Source organism: Sorex fumeus, unplaced genomic scaffold, assembly GCF_029834395.1.
Source record: "Sorex fumeus unplaced genomic scaffold, SorFum_2.1 ptg000007l, whole genome shotgun sequence".
Lineage (NCBI taxonomy): Eukaryota > Metazoa > Chordata > Mammalia > Eulipotyphla > Soricidae > Sorex > Sorex fumeus.
Window position 1 is genome coordinate 40,588,561 of NW_026606064.1, and position 19,335 is coordinate 40,607,895.

A 19,335-nucleotide genomic window follows, 5' to 3' on the forward strand; every position below is an offset into this window, starting at 1 on the left:
TCTCTGCCTAGAATTGTATAAAAACACAGTTGTTTTTTAATTTCTCCTAACATAATCATCTCAAATTCCATCTATTATGTCTCAAAGGTTACAATTTGAGAGGGATATCTATATCTACATTTATAGATTTTAAAATTGCATGTAGAAGCTAAGAAGCAAACCCTGGTCTCATTTGAGTAGTTATATCACAGCTTTTTTGTCCACTTGTTTGGGGTGGACATTTAGGTTGATACCATATTTTGAATAATGTTAATAATTTTACTATGAATACTTTTTTAGATCAGTCTTTTTATGTCCTTCGATTAGGTGCCTACAAGTGGTTTGCTGGATCATGAATTTTTAATTTTTATTTATATATTTTTTTTGTCTTTCGACCACCTGTGGTATTTCTCAGAAGCTGACCCTAGCTTACTGCTTAGAGATTTTCCAGCAATGCCAGGGGACTGTGTGGGGGGATAAAACCAAGGCCTCCTATATGCAAAGTAAGAACTAAATGTTCTGTTGAGCTCTCTTTCCAACCCTCTTTTTTTTTATTTAAAAATAAATTTTTAATTTATTTTAAAAGTAATTTCCATACTGTTTTACATACATACAATGTCCGTTTATATCACCACCAACAGTGTATCACAGTTCTTTTTTTTTTTTCCATATCTTTGCCAGCACATAATTTTCCCAGTTTTGTTGAAATATTCCATTCTCATTGGTATGAGGTGATATGTCTCATTGTTTTGATTTTATTTTCCCTAATAATAAGTGTTAAGTATATTTATGTTTGCATGTGTCTTAGGTCATCTGTTTTTGTTTGTTTCTATTCAGCTCTCAAAAAAAAAAAAAACAACCCAAAGAATTCCTTTAAGAGACCATTGGCAGTCTTCAGTCATCTTATTTCGTGATTGTTGTTGGGTTGTTAGGTGGTTTCTCTTGTTTGGTTTTGTTTTTTGGTTTGGGTACCATGCCTTGTAGTGCTTGGCAGCCGTGTGATGCTTGGGAGAATAACTGACTCCAATGGTCAAATCCTGGACTCCTTCCTTCTTTCCTTTCTTTACTTTTCTCTTTCTTTTTCTCTTTCTTTCTCTTTTTCTTTTTCTTTCTTTTTCTTTCATTCTTTTCTTTCTTTTCTTGTCTGAAGCTGAGATTTGTAACAGTAAGGAAAAACAAAAGTTACAGCATTATCTGCTAGCTGTGATTAAAGCTAGATGTCAAACTTAAAATTACTAAAATTGGTCTCTGGGAAAACAAAAGTAAATAAACAGGAATCAGATGTCTAACAACAAAGTCACTTGATATGGAGAAAACATAAGCCCAAATAGCCAAAGTCATGACATCAAAGTCTTTTGGAAAGATAGGAATCGGTATTCGTACATACCATGATGCTTAGATAAAGTCTGTCATCTGTTTTATTTCTTTTGAAGTTAGGCTTGGAAGTTGGAGCATCAGTTGTTGTCTTGATGTAATTGTTTGATCCTAAAGACTTTGATTTAATCTCTTTCCTTTTTTAAAACCATCATTTGATGGCTTATTTCTATAATTGATTACTGTTATCAACCTGTGTTTGTATTAGAAAATAATATAAATAGTGTTTGTATTAGGGGAAAGGGAAATTCAAATTGAAAGACACTTTTATTCCTTCAAAAAATAATCTTGTAGAGACTGGAGAGAAAAATACAGGGGTTAAAACTCTTGCCTTGCATGTGACCAACCTAATTTGAGCCTCTGCATTGCATATGGTCCCAAGGCACTGCAAGAAGTGACTCGAGAGCACCATTGGGGATCAGGTGCCAACCTCATACCTCCCATGTATTACCAAAAGCGGAGGTGGAGAAATTTAGCAGGCAAAATCTTTACCCCTGTGAAAGTTGGCCTGGTGTCCTTTGATTTGATGATCTATTTGAAAGGTCTATTCACCTTTCCTGAATGCCTGTAATTTCAGAACTGGAAATTACACGTCTGTACAATCTGAAGTTTAATTACTAATAATAATGATAATATTATGCCATTGAAAAAGCCAAGGACAGGCTTTCTGTATGCAGCATTTGTATTGTATCTATTTTTCCTTTTATATAAACAATACAAACAATTCTTTCTTTACATTTATAACTAAAATCTAAAACCATAATCTGAGTGCTAGAGAAATTTTAATTACAAAATACCCCTTCATAGTTCAAGTGACATTTTCCTTTTCTACAAGCTCCTGTTAGACTTATACTACTTGTGAGCATAGCAAAGCTATATATTTCTTTCTAAATCTCTCTCACAGCTAGTCTAGAAGCTAATAAATATATCATGCCGCATACATGTTCTCCCTGAATGGGATTTTTGTACTATATTAGATCAGGAGTTTTGCTAGGTCAGAATAGGGAAGAAAATCATAAATCTGGGTTAACATACTGCATTTGAAATACCCTGAGCCATATGGAGAGAGAGATGACAAGACAAGTTGTCTCTAGTTAGAAATTAGGTGATACAATAAAACCTCTTATTTAGGATCTTATGAATTGCCTATTAACTTTTATATGTAACTGTTAAAAATTTGTTAGAGGGCTGGAGTGTACAGCAGGTATGGCATTTGCTTTGCAAGTGACTCACCCAGGTCTGATCCCCAGCATCCCATATGGTCACATGAGCATCGCCAGGAATAATTCCTGAGTGCAGAGCCAGGAGCAACTCTTGAACATCACCAGGTGTAAATCAAAAGGCTCTAATAATAATAATAATATAAAAATAAAAAATAGAGAAGGAACACAGAAAAACAGTTGTACATTTATAATTTTTCAGCATACTTCTCAAAAACAATTAGCCTAGATCTCCTTTGGTCCCAGAGTATAGAGAAGAGAAGAAAATGTAGGGGTGTGGGGGTGCAGAAAGAGAAAAGAAAGATGAGAAGCTACAGAGGAAAAGGGTCAAGGTACATTGGTGATGTTAAGGGGTGGTAAGGAGTGATAGAGCTATATTTAGGTGCAAATCACAGAGTCAACAACACTGAAATCATAAGACCCAATTTTAATAACTAAACCTGAAAAGTTGCTTGTTGGGGTGGCAGGCTGGGGGAGGAGTAGGAGAAGGAACCTAGGAACTGGTGGAAGGAAGTTGACACTGGTGGTGGGATTGGTGATGGAACATTATATGTCTAAAGTGCAACTATGAATTAACTTTACAAGTCACAGTTGCTTTCAGAAATTTTTGAAAGAAAAACAATATTCAAAGAGACAAAAAGGAAACAAGTGTAAGGAAGAAAAATCTTTGCATTTTAATGTTAACCATTATTAATATCTTTTAAGAAATTAAATTGTAATATCCTAGTTATTTTTATTAACCAAAAAAACTTAAGTTAAAGAAATTATTCTTCCCAACTTACCTCTCCAGCTCTTACTTCAGCTGGCTGTCATTAAACGAATTTTCCTCATTGCTGAAGTGACCTATTGAAATTATTTGGACTATTTTTATTTGCCGCTAAAGTTCCTTATAATATTCAAATATTAATCTGGTACCCAGTCTTTTTATTTATAAAATAATTTTCCTTCTAGGTGTTTGGAGTAGATGACAATCAAGATTATAATAGGCCTATTATCAATGAAAAACATAAAGATATGATAAAAGAATGGGCCCTTAATTCTTCCACAGTAGTAATGGAAGAAAGAAAACCACTGAGTTCATCTGGATTTCACAGCTCAGAGGTAAACATACATTTTTTTATATTTAACTAATTACAGACACAAAATGGAAATTTTCATAGTTGTAGTTATATTATTTTAAGAAGTTGGAAAATACTGCCTTGTAAATAATTCTGAAAACTAAATTCCTGTAAATCATATGAAAGCCTAAGACAATTTTTCAGTACTTCCATTTCATTCATTATTTTATTTAATATTTGTCTATAAGAGAAACGTTAAATTTCATTTGGCAGTTATTGAACTGTATTTCACAGCTTTGGCAACATAAGACAAAACTAAAAATTATAAGACAAAACTATCATTATATTCTGTAGGAAGCTGAATATTTAGAATAAAAAAATACTTGTTTATCATGCAAGAAATGTATCAGGTAATGCCTCCTGGTTACAGCTTGTATAACTAGAAAATACCTATATAGTACACCAGTAGAATAATATAAAATTAAGGTGAATGTAGTTAAGGAGTCATTGTGGTTTAACAGAGCTAGAGAGACTTCTTGCAAATTCCAGAACTGCCACATATTCCACAGTGCCTTTGAGTTGGTCACTTATCTTTATTCTATCTCTAAGACAGGACTTTTGATAAAACCTCTTTATTTTTTTTTTTATGTTGGCTGGATAATACCTAGCACTGCACAAGGGCTACTCATGACTCTGCTCAGAGATTGTTTTTTGCTGTGCTCTGGGTACCGTATATAGTATCAGGGATCAAACCAGTAAGTCACATGAGAGGTACCTTAACCCATCCTGTCCTTAAAAATTTTGGGGGGTAGTTTAATAAAATATGTAAAGTATATGATATAATAATTATCTGAGATTTATACACTCAATAAATGTATTCCTTTATTGGAAATTGTATTTTGTTTTAATTCTACATTGATGTGTCAAAAATTGAAATAACATAAAACAGAAATATTAATTATAATCTATTAAAATAATAAAAACTAGCATTCCGGGAGGCTGAAGCAGTAGCACAGAGGGTAAGGCATTTGCGTTGCATGCGGCTGACCCGGGTTTGATTCTTCCATCTCTCTCGGATTGCCCAGCAAGCTTCCGAGAGTATTGCGCTGCATGGCAGAGCCTGGCAAGCTGACCATGTCATATTCGATATGCCAGAAACAGTAACAACAATTCTCACAATGGAGATGTCACTGGTGCCCACTGGAGCAAATGGATGAACAACAGGAGGACAGTGCTACAGTGCTACAACATTCAGGGAAACTTTTCAGTGCATCATATTACAGATAACAAAATGGAAGTTGTGTAGAAATTGACTGGCCAAGGTATTAAAAGTAACATGTTGTAAATCCATACTTTCATGATTTAGTAGCCTTGATTTCATAATGTATTCTTTAACTCATCGTGCAGTACTGCCTCTCAGGAAATGAGTTAACCTAAAATCCGAAAACAGTAAATAAATGTAAAACATAAGTAAAAAGAATTATAGAGTACAAATAAAACAAAATATACATGTTATATTTACATGAAATGGAAATCAGGTATTTGTTTTAAAAGACAGGTAAATATAACTGTGTTTGTTATTGTTAAATTTGTTTAATGCCAGTCTCTAAAAACCGTCAAAGCATTTAATGTATTTTAATTTTTATTTTCCCATTTCATCTTAGCCTACTTATAACTTGATTTCTGATGCTTAATTTTCTTATTGAAAGCAAGTAGTACTTATTTAAGGTAATGGTCTAGTATCCCAGTTGACCTATGAAGGGTGTTGATAAGTGTGAATTGGTAAGACTCCTTCCTTTCTTCCCTATATCCTAAAACTAAAATTTTCCCTCTCTCCCCCAAAATTTATATCTAGTCCCAGTATGTACATTCCTTCTAATGTGACTCCTAAACAGGCCTTCTAAACAGTCATCACAGAATGATTTTCATAAGAGTCCTTAAATCTTAAGTGCATTAAATGTGTTAATGAAACTTACCTTTTTTGGGTATGCATAGTATTGTGTGAATGGCTCTGGTGCTTATAAAATAGGATAACTACCACAAAATCTTGAAAGGAAATTAAGGATTCAATAGGCTTTAGTAACCTCAGGCATTATTGCATGTAACTAATTATGTTGTAGTACAAATACTAGCCCAGTATTCTTTAAATTATATAATATATGGTCAAGTATAAAATATATATATTATGCAGTTTACTTGCCTGTGATACAGATCTGACACTTTTAATAAAATATTTTTGAGTAATCCAAACTAAAATTTGCAAACCACAACACCCAATAGGAGAGAGAGAACAAAAGGGAATGCCCTGCCACAGAGGCAGGGTGGGATAGGGGTGATGGGGGGTGGGAGGGATACTGGGATCCATGGTGGTGGAAAATGGGTACTGGCGGAGGGATGGGTGTTTGATCATTGTATAATTGAAACCCAAGCACAAAAATTTGTAAGTCTGCAACTATACCTCATGGTGTCTCACTAATAAAAATTTAAAAAAAATTTTTTTCATCACTTTGCCCTTGTTGGGCTTTTGAGTTTTAATATTAAACTTGCCTTATATTTTTAGTAAGGAAATCATATTTTTCCTTGAGTCCCTACTGCTTGCATATTAAATGTCTATTTCCCTGATGTTTCATGGTTTTCCTTGTTTTGCTTTTTATTTATTATTTATTGATTTATTGATATGTGGGAGATGTGAGCATACAGACTGGGCTCAGGGCTTACTCTTAGCTCTTGTATTCAGGGACCACACATGGCTTTGCTTGGAAGACACTATGTGGTACCTGGGATTAAACCATGGTTAAGTACATGTAAGGACCTTAACTGCTGTACTTAATATCCAGCCCTAAGATTTACCTAAAATCAATTACCAGTGTATGTTAATTAAGCTTATGAACGATGTCAAATTTTGCTTCTTTCACACTTGTCAAATTTTGATTCATTCCATACTTGACTGCTGAGCTAACGAAGACACTTGTAATACACAAGGTAGATACATTCAAACTAGTAGAAGTCTGAAAGGGTTTAATGATAACCTACTTCTCTTCTAGTACATTAAAGTGTTATATAAAAGAGCCTAGAGCTTTGGTTTGTTCTCTTAATACCTGAAGACATGACCTGACAAATTTAATACTCCTTGGAACTCTGGAAGCAGTTTGAATCTTAGTAAAATATAGAGGACTACAAAATAATTTAGCTTTAGACCTTTAGAGCCTATATTGGTAGAATGAAGTAAACAAAGCTGGTAATTTATCTAGGTTTTTCTCACAGTCACAGTCACAGTCCTCCCGTTGTTCATCTATTTGCTCAAGCGGGCCCAGTATCGTCTCCATTGAAGACTTTGTTGTTACTGTGTTTGGCATATCGAATACGTCACGGGGAGCTTGCCAGGCTCTGCCGTGCAGGCGAGATACTCTCGGTAGCTTGCCGGGCTCTCCGAGAGGGGCGGAGGAATCGAACTCGGTTCGGCCATGTTGGCTGCGTGCAAGGCAAATGCCCTACCGCTGTGCTGTCGCTTCTAGAAGCATAAATTTAAGATCTAAGACTTTAAAACTATTGGTAATAAAATGAAGAAAATTATATTACATTCCTCCGCCCCTCTCGGCAAGCTACCGAGAGTATCTCATCCACACTGCAAAGTCTGGCAAGCTACTCATGACATAATCGATATGCCAAACACAGTAACAAATATTACAATGGAGACGTTACTGGGCCCGCTCGAGCAAATCGATGAACAACGGGAGGACAGTGACAGTGATACAATAATATAATTAAAGCCAACATCTAGAAAGCCTTTTTTAATGTAGAAAATTTAATAAATCATACATAGCAATATATGTAAGGTTTTGACATATTTTATCTAACTGGTTATTATTCTAACTAGAATTTTTTCATGAAAATTATATTTGACTAGACTTCATTTTCTGTTTTCCTCCTTCAGGAAGGAACATCTTCGTCTGGAAACAAACGTTGGGTCTCACAATGGGCTAGTTTGGCTGCAAATCATACAAGACATGATCCAGAAGAAAGAATAAAGGATTTGTCTATACCTGTTCCTTTAGAGAATGGTATTTCCTTCTTTCTCCTCTCTCTGCCCTTCTCTCTCTCTCTCTTCCCCTTTTTCCTTCCTTATTGTACATTAGTTTTAAAACGCAATTTGAGTCTTTATAGTGGAAACAATTAAACAGAAAGGAAACTTTATAGTGGAAATAATTAAATTTATTTGGTTATTCTATATATTTGATTTTTACAAATAATGTGGACAATATGAAAATCCTAGGGCCAGAGAAATATATACATTAATTGTAGGACTCAGGAGATTGTAAAGCAGTTAGAACTAACAATTTGAAAGCCTGGTAGGACAGCTTTTCAAAATCACATAGCACTTTTGAGTGTAGCTCTGGAAATCCCTAAGGATCACAGGGTGTGTGTTGGAGGACCCAAGCATAATAGGGTATCCCTGATGGTTTCTGGAACCACAGAACCCAATCAGTACAACATCCTGGTGGCATAGCATTGAACCACCAGGTAGGCAGAGTATTATTTGAAGTGCCCCACAACCTGCTGACTTCTGTTTGGGACACCCATATGTCTCCTGCAAAGAAAAAGATAAAATTAGTAATTAAAGAACACTATTATACACAAATTTACATATGTGAACATATATTACATTTATAAGTAGCACTGTAGCACTGTAGCCCTGTTGTTCATCGATTTGCTTGAGCAGGCCTAGTAATGTCTCCATTGTGAGACTTGTTGTTACTGTGTTTGGCATATCGAATACGTCATGGATAGCTTGCCAGGCTTTGCCGAGTGGGCGAGATACTCTCGGTAGCTTGTCGGGCTCTCCGAAAGGGGCAGAGGAGTCGAACCCGGGTCAGCTGGGTCGACTGTGTGTAAGGCTACTGCCCTACCCACTGGGCTATCACTCCAGCCCCACATTTATAAGTGAACAGTTTAAATAAGATTAAAACAATTATAAGTTATCCCATTATTACAATAGCAAATATTTAAGTGCTACTTTATGCCATACTTTCTATAAGAAGAATTTACTAATATCTGTTTGTATAGACCTAATTAATTCAGTTATGTTTCTGTGAGATAAAAAAGTTTCTTCAGAAAAATATTTTATGCTGTTCATGGTTATGTTATGTAATTCATAATTAAAAATAATTTTCAATATTATTAGCTTTGTTGTTATTGAAAATAAAAACTTAATTTGTCTCTGGCTTGTGTAACCCCCAATATCTAGTTCAGAAATTTTGAAATGAGGACTGGAACGATAGTTAAGGAAGTAGGATGTTTGCTTTACATGCAGCCAACCTGGGTTTGATCTTCAGCATTCCATATGGTCCCTGAGCACTGAGAGAATTAATTCCTTAGTACAGAGCCAAGAGTAACTCCTGTGCATAGCTGGGTGTGACCAAAAAGCCAAAAAAAAAATTGAAATGAATAGCAAATATGTACGTGAGGCACATATCACAATATGCCATAAAATCCATTATTAAAAAATCCATTATTTATCATAAAAATTTTAAATATTGATATTATTACAAAATATTATGGAAAGTGATTTTTGCACATTAATGTACATAATTTAGTCACTGTGAATCAAAGAAATTCTACAGAAGTACTAGGTTGATACCAAAGAAAATTATTACAAATTATTAAAAGTTAACTGTGCAAGCAAAATTCTGTCTTGGTTATAAAAATAGACTTTCTGGCTGTCATTATCAAATTTTTGTTTAATTTTATAAAGAATTTATCTAGGTAAGCTCTTAACTTATGTTTCAAAATGATCTTATTTAAACACTGAGTGGTGATGGGAGCAAGATTGTGTGAGAAATGTTTTCTAAAACCTTCAAGAAGATGAAATATATTTTAGATACCTCAAGGAGCACTAGAACATATATGTAAAATACAAAAATAACATTAGTTGCTGCATAAAATTAATCAGTTCAAATTTAGTAGATATTTTCCTGCATCATAGACACTGTTTAAATGCTAATTTAAACTTAACATTATAATTTTGTTTTTATCATTTATATTTTTTCATAATTCTTAAGGGAGAAAAACTTTTCAGAAAAGCTAAATCTAGTATCATTTTCTTAATTATCAACCAGATTATAGTACTCTGTGTGTGTAGTATGTGTTTGTGTTTAAAAAGGCTTTCTTTTCTGAGAAATATTTCATTTATTGTTTAATCTTGTTCTTAAATATTCTCCAATTCTGCACATGGTAGCCCCAAAGTATACATTTTTCTCATTTTTTCCCTGTCATTCTTTCAGGAAGATGATGCTTATTAAAGACTAGGTATATTGGGGACTGTGGAAATAGGTTTAAAGGACCGGAATACAGACTTGGCGTGTGCAAGGCCACAAGTCTATATCTAGCACCATGAGTCTCCAGAGTACCAACATATTTGGGCCTGGGTACCTCCTAAGCAACAGCCATTTTCTTTTGGCTCAGACACTGTATAGTCCAGCAGATGCAGCTAGGCCAAGTATCTTCCAAGAATGACTTCAGGTCCCCTGCTTGGAAAATTTTTCTCTTACCAACAAAATGAAAGCTAAGTACATTAATCTTCACTATGAAAATTGAATTTGTAGTAACAGTGTTTTTATGTATTTTTTATATAGTTCTGAATGATCAAAAATCTTTTCTCAGGAGCAAAATATTGAGATTGGAATAAGATACAAAACCAGTGAAAGTAATGAATTTTTCTGTCATAAAACACTTTTAAAGAAAAATAGAACAATAAATATAGTCACAAATGAGATGACCATAATGATACTTAAGCCGTATCTTAACTTATACTTCAAACTCCAACATTTTGCCCTAAGGAATTTCTTCCTTGTTTTCATTTATAGATACAGATATCAGTGAATCTGGCATTTCAATGAGAAGTACTGGTTCAGCAACTTCCGTGGCTAGTCAGGGAGAGAGAAAGAGAAGAACCCTTCCCCAGCTTCCAAATGAAGAAAAGTCTCTTGAGAACTCCAGAGCAAAGGCTATAATACAGAGATCAGAGATAGGGGAAAAACAAGACACAGAACTTCAGGAGAAAGAAGCACCTGTACAAGTATACCAAAAAGATAAACAAGATGCTGACAAGGCCCTAAATAAAATGAATAGTGCAGTAAATAGTGAGACTCTGAAAACTGGTGGAGAAAATAAAACCCTGCCTCACTCAGGCAATTCTTCTGAAAAGGAGAGAAGTGAAACTGAAAAGGAAACCTCTTTGGTAAAGCAAACATTAGCTAAAATTCACCAACAGGAACAAGGACAGTGGGCATCTGCTAAATTATCTTCCAAAAATCTTCCAGGTCAGATTGATAGATGTAGGGAGGACTATTTCAAACAAGAGTCACAGCCTCAAGAAAAACTCCCGGGGCATTCTGCAAGCAAAGAGAGAGTGATGCAAAATGAGGGCAAGAGAAGGAAAGCTGAGGAAATTCTAAAAAGTCAAACTGCTAAGGGAGGAGACAAGAAGGAATCCTCCAAGTCATTAGTACGACAAGGAAGCTTCACCATAGAAAAACCCAGCCCAAACATACCAATAGAACTCATTCCCCATATAAATAAACAGAATTCATCTACAGTCCCTTCTTTAGCATCTGTTAGTAGAATAAGAGAAAGAAGTGATTCTGTGGGTACTGATTCTGGTATGGACACAACCCTTATCTTAAAAGATACAGAGGCAGTTATGGCTTTTCTGGAAGCTAAACTGCGTGAAGATAATAAAACTGATGAGGGCCCAGATACTCCTAGCTACAATAGAGATAACTCTATTTCTCCAGAATCTGATGTGGATACAGCTAGTACAATTAGCCTGGTTACTGGAGAGTCTGAAAGAAAGTCAACCCAAAAGAGAAAGAGTTTCACTAGTCTTTATAAAGACAGGTGCTCCACCGGTTCTCCGTCTAAAGATGTCACAAAATCATCTTCAGGTGCTAGAGAGAAAATTGAAAAGAAAAAAAGAAGTTCCACAGATATAAGCTCAAGAGCAGATAGTCGTAAATTCATACAATCCAGTGGAAGAATAAGACAACCGTCAGTAGATTTAACAGATGATGACCAGACTTCTAGTGTACCTCATTCTATTTCTGATATTATGTCATCTGATCAAGAAACTTATTCTTGTAAACCTCATGGAAGGACTCCACTTACCTCAGCTGATGAGCATGCACATTCTAAACTGGAAGGAAGTAAAGTAACTAAATCTAAGACTTCTGTAGTACCTGGCTCATCAAGCAAGTCAACCACTCTTCCAAGGCCACGACCTACTAGGACTTCTCTCTTGCGCAGAGCTCGGCTTGGTGAAGCTTCAGACAGTGAACTCGCTGATGCTGACAAAGCATCCGTTGCTTCAGAAGTATCCACAACAAGTTCCACATCAAAACCTCCTACAGGAAGGCGTAACATTTCTAGGATTGATTTACTGGCTCAGCCTCGAAGAACAAGGCTTGGCTCTTTATCAGCTCGAAGTGACTCTGAAGCAACAGTCTCTAGAAGTAGTACCTCTTCAAGGACTGCAGAAGCCATAATTAGAAGTGGAGCCAGATTAGTACCATCAGATAAGTTTTCTCCTAGAATTAGAGCTAACAGTATCTCTCGGCTATCAGACTCCAAGGTCAAAAGTATGACCTCTACACATGGCTCTCCAGGTAAATTGGATATGTACTCTTTATAACATATTTACGTTTTAGTTTATTTCTTTTATGTTTTGAAACTCCCTTTAAAAAAATTTTTATAGTTACAAAAAGGTAAAAAATAATAATAATAATAACAACATTACTGGAAAATTTAGTTTTTTAAAACTTCAATGGCCTGTGATTCAAAATTAGAAGTATGTTAAATAGCTTTAGGAGTTTTATTGAGTAACTGGTGAGTTATTGAGATATATGTATCAAAATTAGATCAGAAATTGCTGGTTTGAAATTTTACTTCTAAAATCATGTGTTTAATTTTTAAATATTCTTATATAATTCAAAGCCCTTGTGAACCTGAAGACAAGCAGAATACATCCTGTGCTTCTTTCAGGACTAAAAATTATTCTATTACCTTCTTTTTCCTATTTATTTTGAAATGTTTCACATACTTTTAATTTATGATTTATATTTATGATTGGAGCATTTGAAAAATAATTTGTAATTTCAGTGTAAGAGAATGGATTCATGAAACTATCATTAATCTCATGCCAGTCAAACTGGATTATAGAAAGGTAATTGATTATGAGCATTATCTCAAAAAGTACTGCTTTGTTATTTAATTATAGTGATTAGCTATCATTGACCTTGAATATAATAGTTACAAAAGCTATTTACTTCCCTCCAAAATTCTAGCATATTTATCTGTTCATAATTTTATAATTAGAACTAAAACAAATGAGAATTCATGTGTGATCAGAGCACTGAGGCAGACATATGTGTGTATTCTATAAATGTTATTTCTTCATAGTCAACCTCATATATTTGTGTGGCAGAAATAGAGGACTGTAATGGGGGTGTACCAGCACTTAAAGTCTTAATATGATTGTCAATCAGCAAGCATTTAACCAGACCCTATGTAAAAAGTGAAGGTAGAGTTGATATGTAGTTGTTGCCCTCTTTTTTTTTTTAACACTTACCACACTATAAATCTTCAAGGCCCAAATGAATGATACTCTACATGTATTATCCTTTTAATTCTTTTATTTCTCCCTCTCTCCACTGCTGCTTTCCTCCCTTCCATTCACATTTCTAACTCCTCCTGATCATCAGGTATTGTGATGATAAATCTGTGATAGAAATTGATTAGACTCAAGATTGAAAACATAATCATGATTCAAAAGGACAATTACTTATTTTTTATTTCTATACTTTGAGCTTTGGTTGGTGGCTTATAGATTTATTGGCCCATAATTTAAAACTAACTTCTACTGTTTGGGTTATGTGTTCTTCTTACAGCGTAGCCTCTTTAATTCACATTTCCTCTGTGCTGCGTTCTGTGTTGTGCACCCTAATAAATTTCTGCCACATTGCTTTGTCACTTATATCTGTTCATATTCATACAAATAATTGGCTTCTGCCTTAATATAAGTTAGAGTTACCAAGTAACATGATAACTTTTTTTCCCACACTCACTGACTAGCTTTTTAGATCTGATTTTATTCCTCATTGTTTATCATAATAAACTTATATTTATTTGTTTTGGGACCACACCCTGCTGTGTGCTGAGGGATCACTTATCCCAACAGGAATAGGGAGACCATGTGCATTGCTAGGATTAAACCTGGGTCAGCTGCATGCAAGGCAGATACGCTACCCACTGTACTATCACTCCGACCCCCATGATGGACATTTTTGGAAATCAAACGAAATATGATTGCTTTGACAAGTCTTAGAAAATTATAAGATGCCATAATATATGTACATATATGTGTGTATGTACATATATGACTTTAAATATAAACTGGTTTTGTTTCTTCAAATACAGAACTTGATAAATATGTAGTTTTCTACCTATGTGTTCAGAAAAGTGCCTTGAATTGCTAAATAAGATTCCCTAGGGCAAATTAAGGTACATAATTTTTGACTTTCTTAATGACAATATATTAAATAATTAGAATCATAGAATTCAGTGGCTAGGAAGATAGTTCAAATGGTGAGTACATGACTGATACACTCAATTCTGATTCCTGGTACCACATAGCCCTCAGAGCCTTGGTGAACTCTGAGCACTGCATCACTGGACCAGGCACCAAATATTCATGCCCAAATTGCTGCTGTGAACATTACTGGATATGTTCCTGGGCCAAATTCTACTGGAATTGTCCTCTTCTATGAGAGAGAAGGGAGAGAGAGAGAGAGAGAGAGAGAGAGAGAGAGAGAGAGAGAGAGAGAGAGAGAGAGAGAATTTTAGGCTCTATTTAGAAGTTAGGAAAATTAAGGGGACTAGACCAGTAAATGAAGTAACCTTCCCTGGTACATGCTATTACCTGGATAGGATGAAAACATACCAGTATTGAAAGTATCCATTTTAATCCTTATAATTCTGTTTTACAAGTTCTGGTTCTCTGTTTTACCCTATAAGCCTAAAGCTATACTGCAAATCAGAGTTGCCTATTTAGATTTTTATAAGTTGCCCATTTAAAAGTATTGTATCTTACCTAGAAGAACAGTTGCCAGGATCTTTCAGTCAGTTGTAACATAATAAAATAGTTACTTTAGATAGGTAGTAATAAAGAATTATTTTTTAATTGGGGTATCATTAATATGTGTTGACTTCGCTCCTTATCATATCTTAATGGAAAAGGAAATAGTTTCTGAAACCTAATTTTAAAAAGCATGAAACTTCTGGACAATGTTGTTGTATATACTGTAACTTTAAAGATCTTTGAAATAATCTGAACCTAGATCCTGTCACTGTCACTGTCACTCCCGTTGTTCATCGATTTGCTCCAACGGGCCCAGTAACATTGTGAGACTTGTTTTTATTGTGTTTGGCATATTGAATACATCATGGGTAGCTTGCCAGACTTTGCCGTGTGGGCAAGATCCTCTCATGTTCTTCAAATTGATACATGTAAAGCTCTGTAATGTTTCAAATTGTATACTGTAGGCTGTGTCCAAAAAAGAAATTGTTTATGATAAAAACAAAGAAATAGAAATATCTGATTTGGCAAAACTTAAATGAGAAGTTTCTTATGGTTCATTAACTCTAATGCAACTTGCTCCTAGTTGTTGAACTAGTTTTTATTTCTCAAAAATTCTATTAGTGATTCTTCTATATCTAGTTACATTGAAATGCCCAAATTGATCTTGATAAAATACATTCCATAAGTATATTAAGGTGCCTGAATTATCAAATTTTTCAGAAGTTTTTTAGACTGCTTTCTCATTTGAACTCCAATCCTCAAATTGGAATTAAGCTTTGAACACATGTGAATTAAATTATCTCTTCAGGAAAAAACTAACTCATTTGTCAAGGATTTTTTCCCAAATTGTCATAATGTTGTATTTTCATAAATGTACATGTATTTCTGACATGAAGATGCAATGTTTATTTCTGAAATATTTGTGTTGCATCTGTACATATGGTTATCTTTTCATGCCAACAAAGTTCTGGTGAATAGTGAAGAAAATCAATATTCAAAGATAAATGACCATAATAATAATAAATTTTCTATAGCTATTTTGGATAGTTCTTTTTTATAGTAAACATAGTAGGTTATTAATTCTTAAAATGGGATGTTGCAAAATTTTGTAACTAAAGTTCATAATTTAACCAAAGCATTTTCAGCTGTTCTTGAAAATTAAGTAAACCTGTCTTTTTTATGTGCTATGAACAAACTAGTAACCCAGCAAGCCTTTTGCAGTTAGAGATTGCATTATAAATACTTAACAAAATTTCAATTTAATAATTTACAGAAATGCCTTAGTTATCAATATATTAAGTAAACCTAATATAATTTAGTCATTTCTATAAATTTGCTTAAGCAAAATTAAAATTCTAGGGGAAAAGTAAAATGGTTTTTTAACATAAGAATTAAAATTAATTATGAAAAGAAGTAATAAAATACAATAAAGTCAACTTAGAGTCAAGAATATGGCTTAAGTGCTAGGACAGTTACCTTGTATATGTAAGGCCCTGGTTTCAGTCCCCAGCATTGTGAAGTCCCCAAGAACCATAAGAGCAAAGTAACAAAAATTACTCAATGTGGCTGAAAATGTAAAAAAAGAAACAGAGATTTTTTGTTATTTAATTCAAACTTTTGGATAGCAATAGGCCTGGCTTAAAATTTATTTCAATAAGACTAGTATCTCTCTGCCTTATTTCTTTTCTTTAACTGAAATGATTTCAGTGGTATATTATCTAAACCTCTTCTATTCTAAAATTCTATGAAATGAGTAGACACTTGAAAAAAGTAAAACTTATAGTTTCTATAATTTGGAAGCAGAAATTTATTTGAGAAGTAACACTGACCCATTTTTCTCCTGACCCATTTTTTACTGTCATTTTACTCTGCCTCAACTTTTATTCTTTGCTCTTAGATAATCTCAGTGGTGTCATTATTTTAACCTTGCTTCATAGTATACTGAGTCTTCCATGGCTAAAAATAGCTTTCAATTATTTCAACACTTATGTCATTTTCATTTCCCTATTTATTGTATTCTCCCCTTAATTTTAAAATAACAAACATGAAAATGTTCTTTGAATTTTTCAAGTATGCTTTACTCTTTTTTAAGATATTATTAGAAGACTTAATGTTTTGACTTCCAGTCTTTAGCCTTATAAAAATATGTTTAAAGTCGTTGACTTTTTAAAAACTTTTATTTCTTTGTTTTCTTCTTAATAAAGTATTGTTGAAGTGTCTAGGGGTAGTCCACATGTTTGGCTATAATTCTTTGTATGTTTTTCTCTATGATACTCAGCAAGGTGCTCATATAATGTTGCAGTGCTTGCACTTTGGGCCACCGTGCTCATGGACGTTTTCATTCTCTTACTCTACTTGTACATGTGTTTCAAAGGGGTCACATTTTCAGTTGCAGCACAGAAATTATGGTTCTGCTTGCTGGGAGTTGGTACAGTGCTTGCTACAGGTCACATGCCCTGGCATTACATTTGCACTTCTTTTTATTGCTGTTCTCAGTGATATCAACCTTTTTTCATGTTTACATATACCTGGCTGTGATAAATCTCTGGTAACACCAGAAATTGCAGACAGCAGAACATGTGCTTATTGCATGTGCTACACTGGAGATTTGAACTTGTTACTTTGAACTTGTAAGGCAGGTAGCTCTAAACCTTTATGCTTTTCATGTTCTAGGTTTCTGAATTTCTTTTGAAAAGAAAATTTTCTCTTTTTTTCCCTCAAAATTTTTATATTGTTCTAAATTTATCATCTTAAGTATTAGTAATACATTGCCCACACCCTTTTGATAAACTAGTTTTACTGTGCCTGCTTTTATATCCTCTTGAAACTCCTTGTTGTTCATTTTATTTTCTCCAGTTTTCAATTATAAAGTTTGCTGTCAAAAATCAGGGAATTTAGTCTAGCAAAATTATATAGTCTTTTTCTTATTTAATTTTCTTTTATGAGTGAAATTTTAGGTAACAAAATTTCTACTTAGCTTTAATGAGATGCCTTTATAGAAAGGCATAAAGTTGTTGTAATTCTGGTTTTCGTTTTCCACTTTTTTAGTTGGTTTTTATCTCATTTTTTCCCTCTTAAACCTATTTCCTCTTGTTCCTACACTCATGCTAAAATTAAAGTCTCAAGATCAGTTCATTTCATGGAAATTTTTTAAATGTCTAGTACTGTTACGGATTTCTGCCATGGAAGAAATAGTGATTGGGTTTATTACGTATAGTGTTAATAAGAACTTTTAATTTCCCCTTTGGAAATTTTTTAATTATACAAAGCTCAGATATCTGCTACACTTAAGAAAACTATCAAGTTTCTACTTTTTTTTTATTATTTCATACCCATAAGTCTAATCCCAGGCTCCAGGAGCTTCAAGCAGGAATATGAATAATAGCAAATGTGTGGGATGTAATTAGATTTTTCTTAAACCAGTTCTGATGGCAGGATATATCAGTTTTATCTGAGGAGCAGCTCATGCAGAGCCACTAGTCAAAAAATGTAGTTTAGAGAGGAAAAGACAGGAACGATGTAAAGTTCTAGTGAAATAAGTAGAATGAAGGAATTCTAGACTACCAAACTACAAAGCCTAGGTAGGATCACTCTCTCTTTCAAAAGGTGGGATTGAAGAGGCATGAAGACAGGGATCTCTTAATTTTAACAACAATTGAAATTTAAAGCTGATGCTAAGCTTTTATCACTTAAACTACCTGTAATTTCTCCTGCTTTTTTTTTACTTGATTTTTTTTTTCTGTTAGAAAAAGAAGATAGTATCCACAAAATTCTTATTTTACTTAAAAATATTTATTAAGAACTAGGAAGATTACTCAAAGGTCCTTTGCATTGGGGGACACTAAAATTAAGCCTCATGTGGCCCCCCAGCTACTTACTGGGTGAACTGGAAACAACACTGGAATGTCCCTGATGACCCCAAGCATTACAGAGTCTGAACATCACTGATTACCAGGCCCAAGCACTAAGCCCATAGGCTTAAACTACCACTGATATTGTTCAAAATACCTCTCCCCTAATCTCCTGAACAGATCTTGGGAGGACCCCCCAAAAAAAGGATATTAAATAATTTGCTAACCAGACTCTGCTGATAATACTTTAACATTCACAGGATGAAAGAGGAATGGTTCCTGAAAAATTTACCATATACTACCCATAATTTCCCTCTTTTATGCCTTTATGCTAAGTTGTTTGATTTTCATTTTAACAGTGATGAAGTGTCTGCATTAATTTGTCTTCTGAGTTTTCAAATGTATCTGAAGTACCGTATTTAAATGTTTCTACTAACCTTAAGTAAGAAAGTGAATGCCACTTTCTTTACTGTAACTGACTGTTCACGATATCTGCTGTACTTCAAGTGTTACTGTGATAAAGTTTATAGTCTCCCTTCTATATGCCATTGTCTATTTTCACCATATGCTTTCAGTGTCAAAACAGCAGAGTTGTACTAAAGATGTTTTGTTATGTTTTTTACTATGTAAAAAGATTTTTTTCCAGTCATAGCATATCAGGATGTTGAATGCAGAGGTAATGTGTTTTTTTTTCCCTGCCATAAGGGCATAATTTCCACAAC

The 19,335-nt window shown here is 34.1% G+C and overlaps 1 protein-coding gene across 8 annotated transcripts in view; it reads left to right on the plus strand.

Annotated features, from left to right (window-relative positions):
- The window catches only part of CEP170 (centrosomal protein 170), a 136,265-nt gene that overhangs the window by 84,269 nt on the left and 32,661 nt on the right, over positions 1-19,335 (plus strand). For all 8 annotated transcript variants that reach the window (XM_056131491.1, XM_056131481.1, XM_056131465.1 and 5 more), the window contains 3 exons: positions 3,525-3,674; positions 7,566-7,692; positions 10,495-12,291. In XM_056131491.1, the coding sequence (XP_055987466.1) occupies positions 3,525-3,674; positions 7,566-7,692; positions 10,495-12,291 (2,074 nt within the window). The remainder of the gene's footprint in view (positions 1-3,524; positions 3,675-7,565; positions 7,693-10,494; positions 12,292-19,335) is intronic.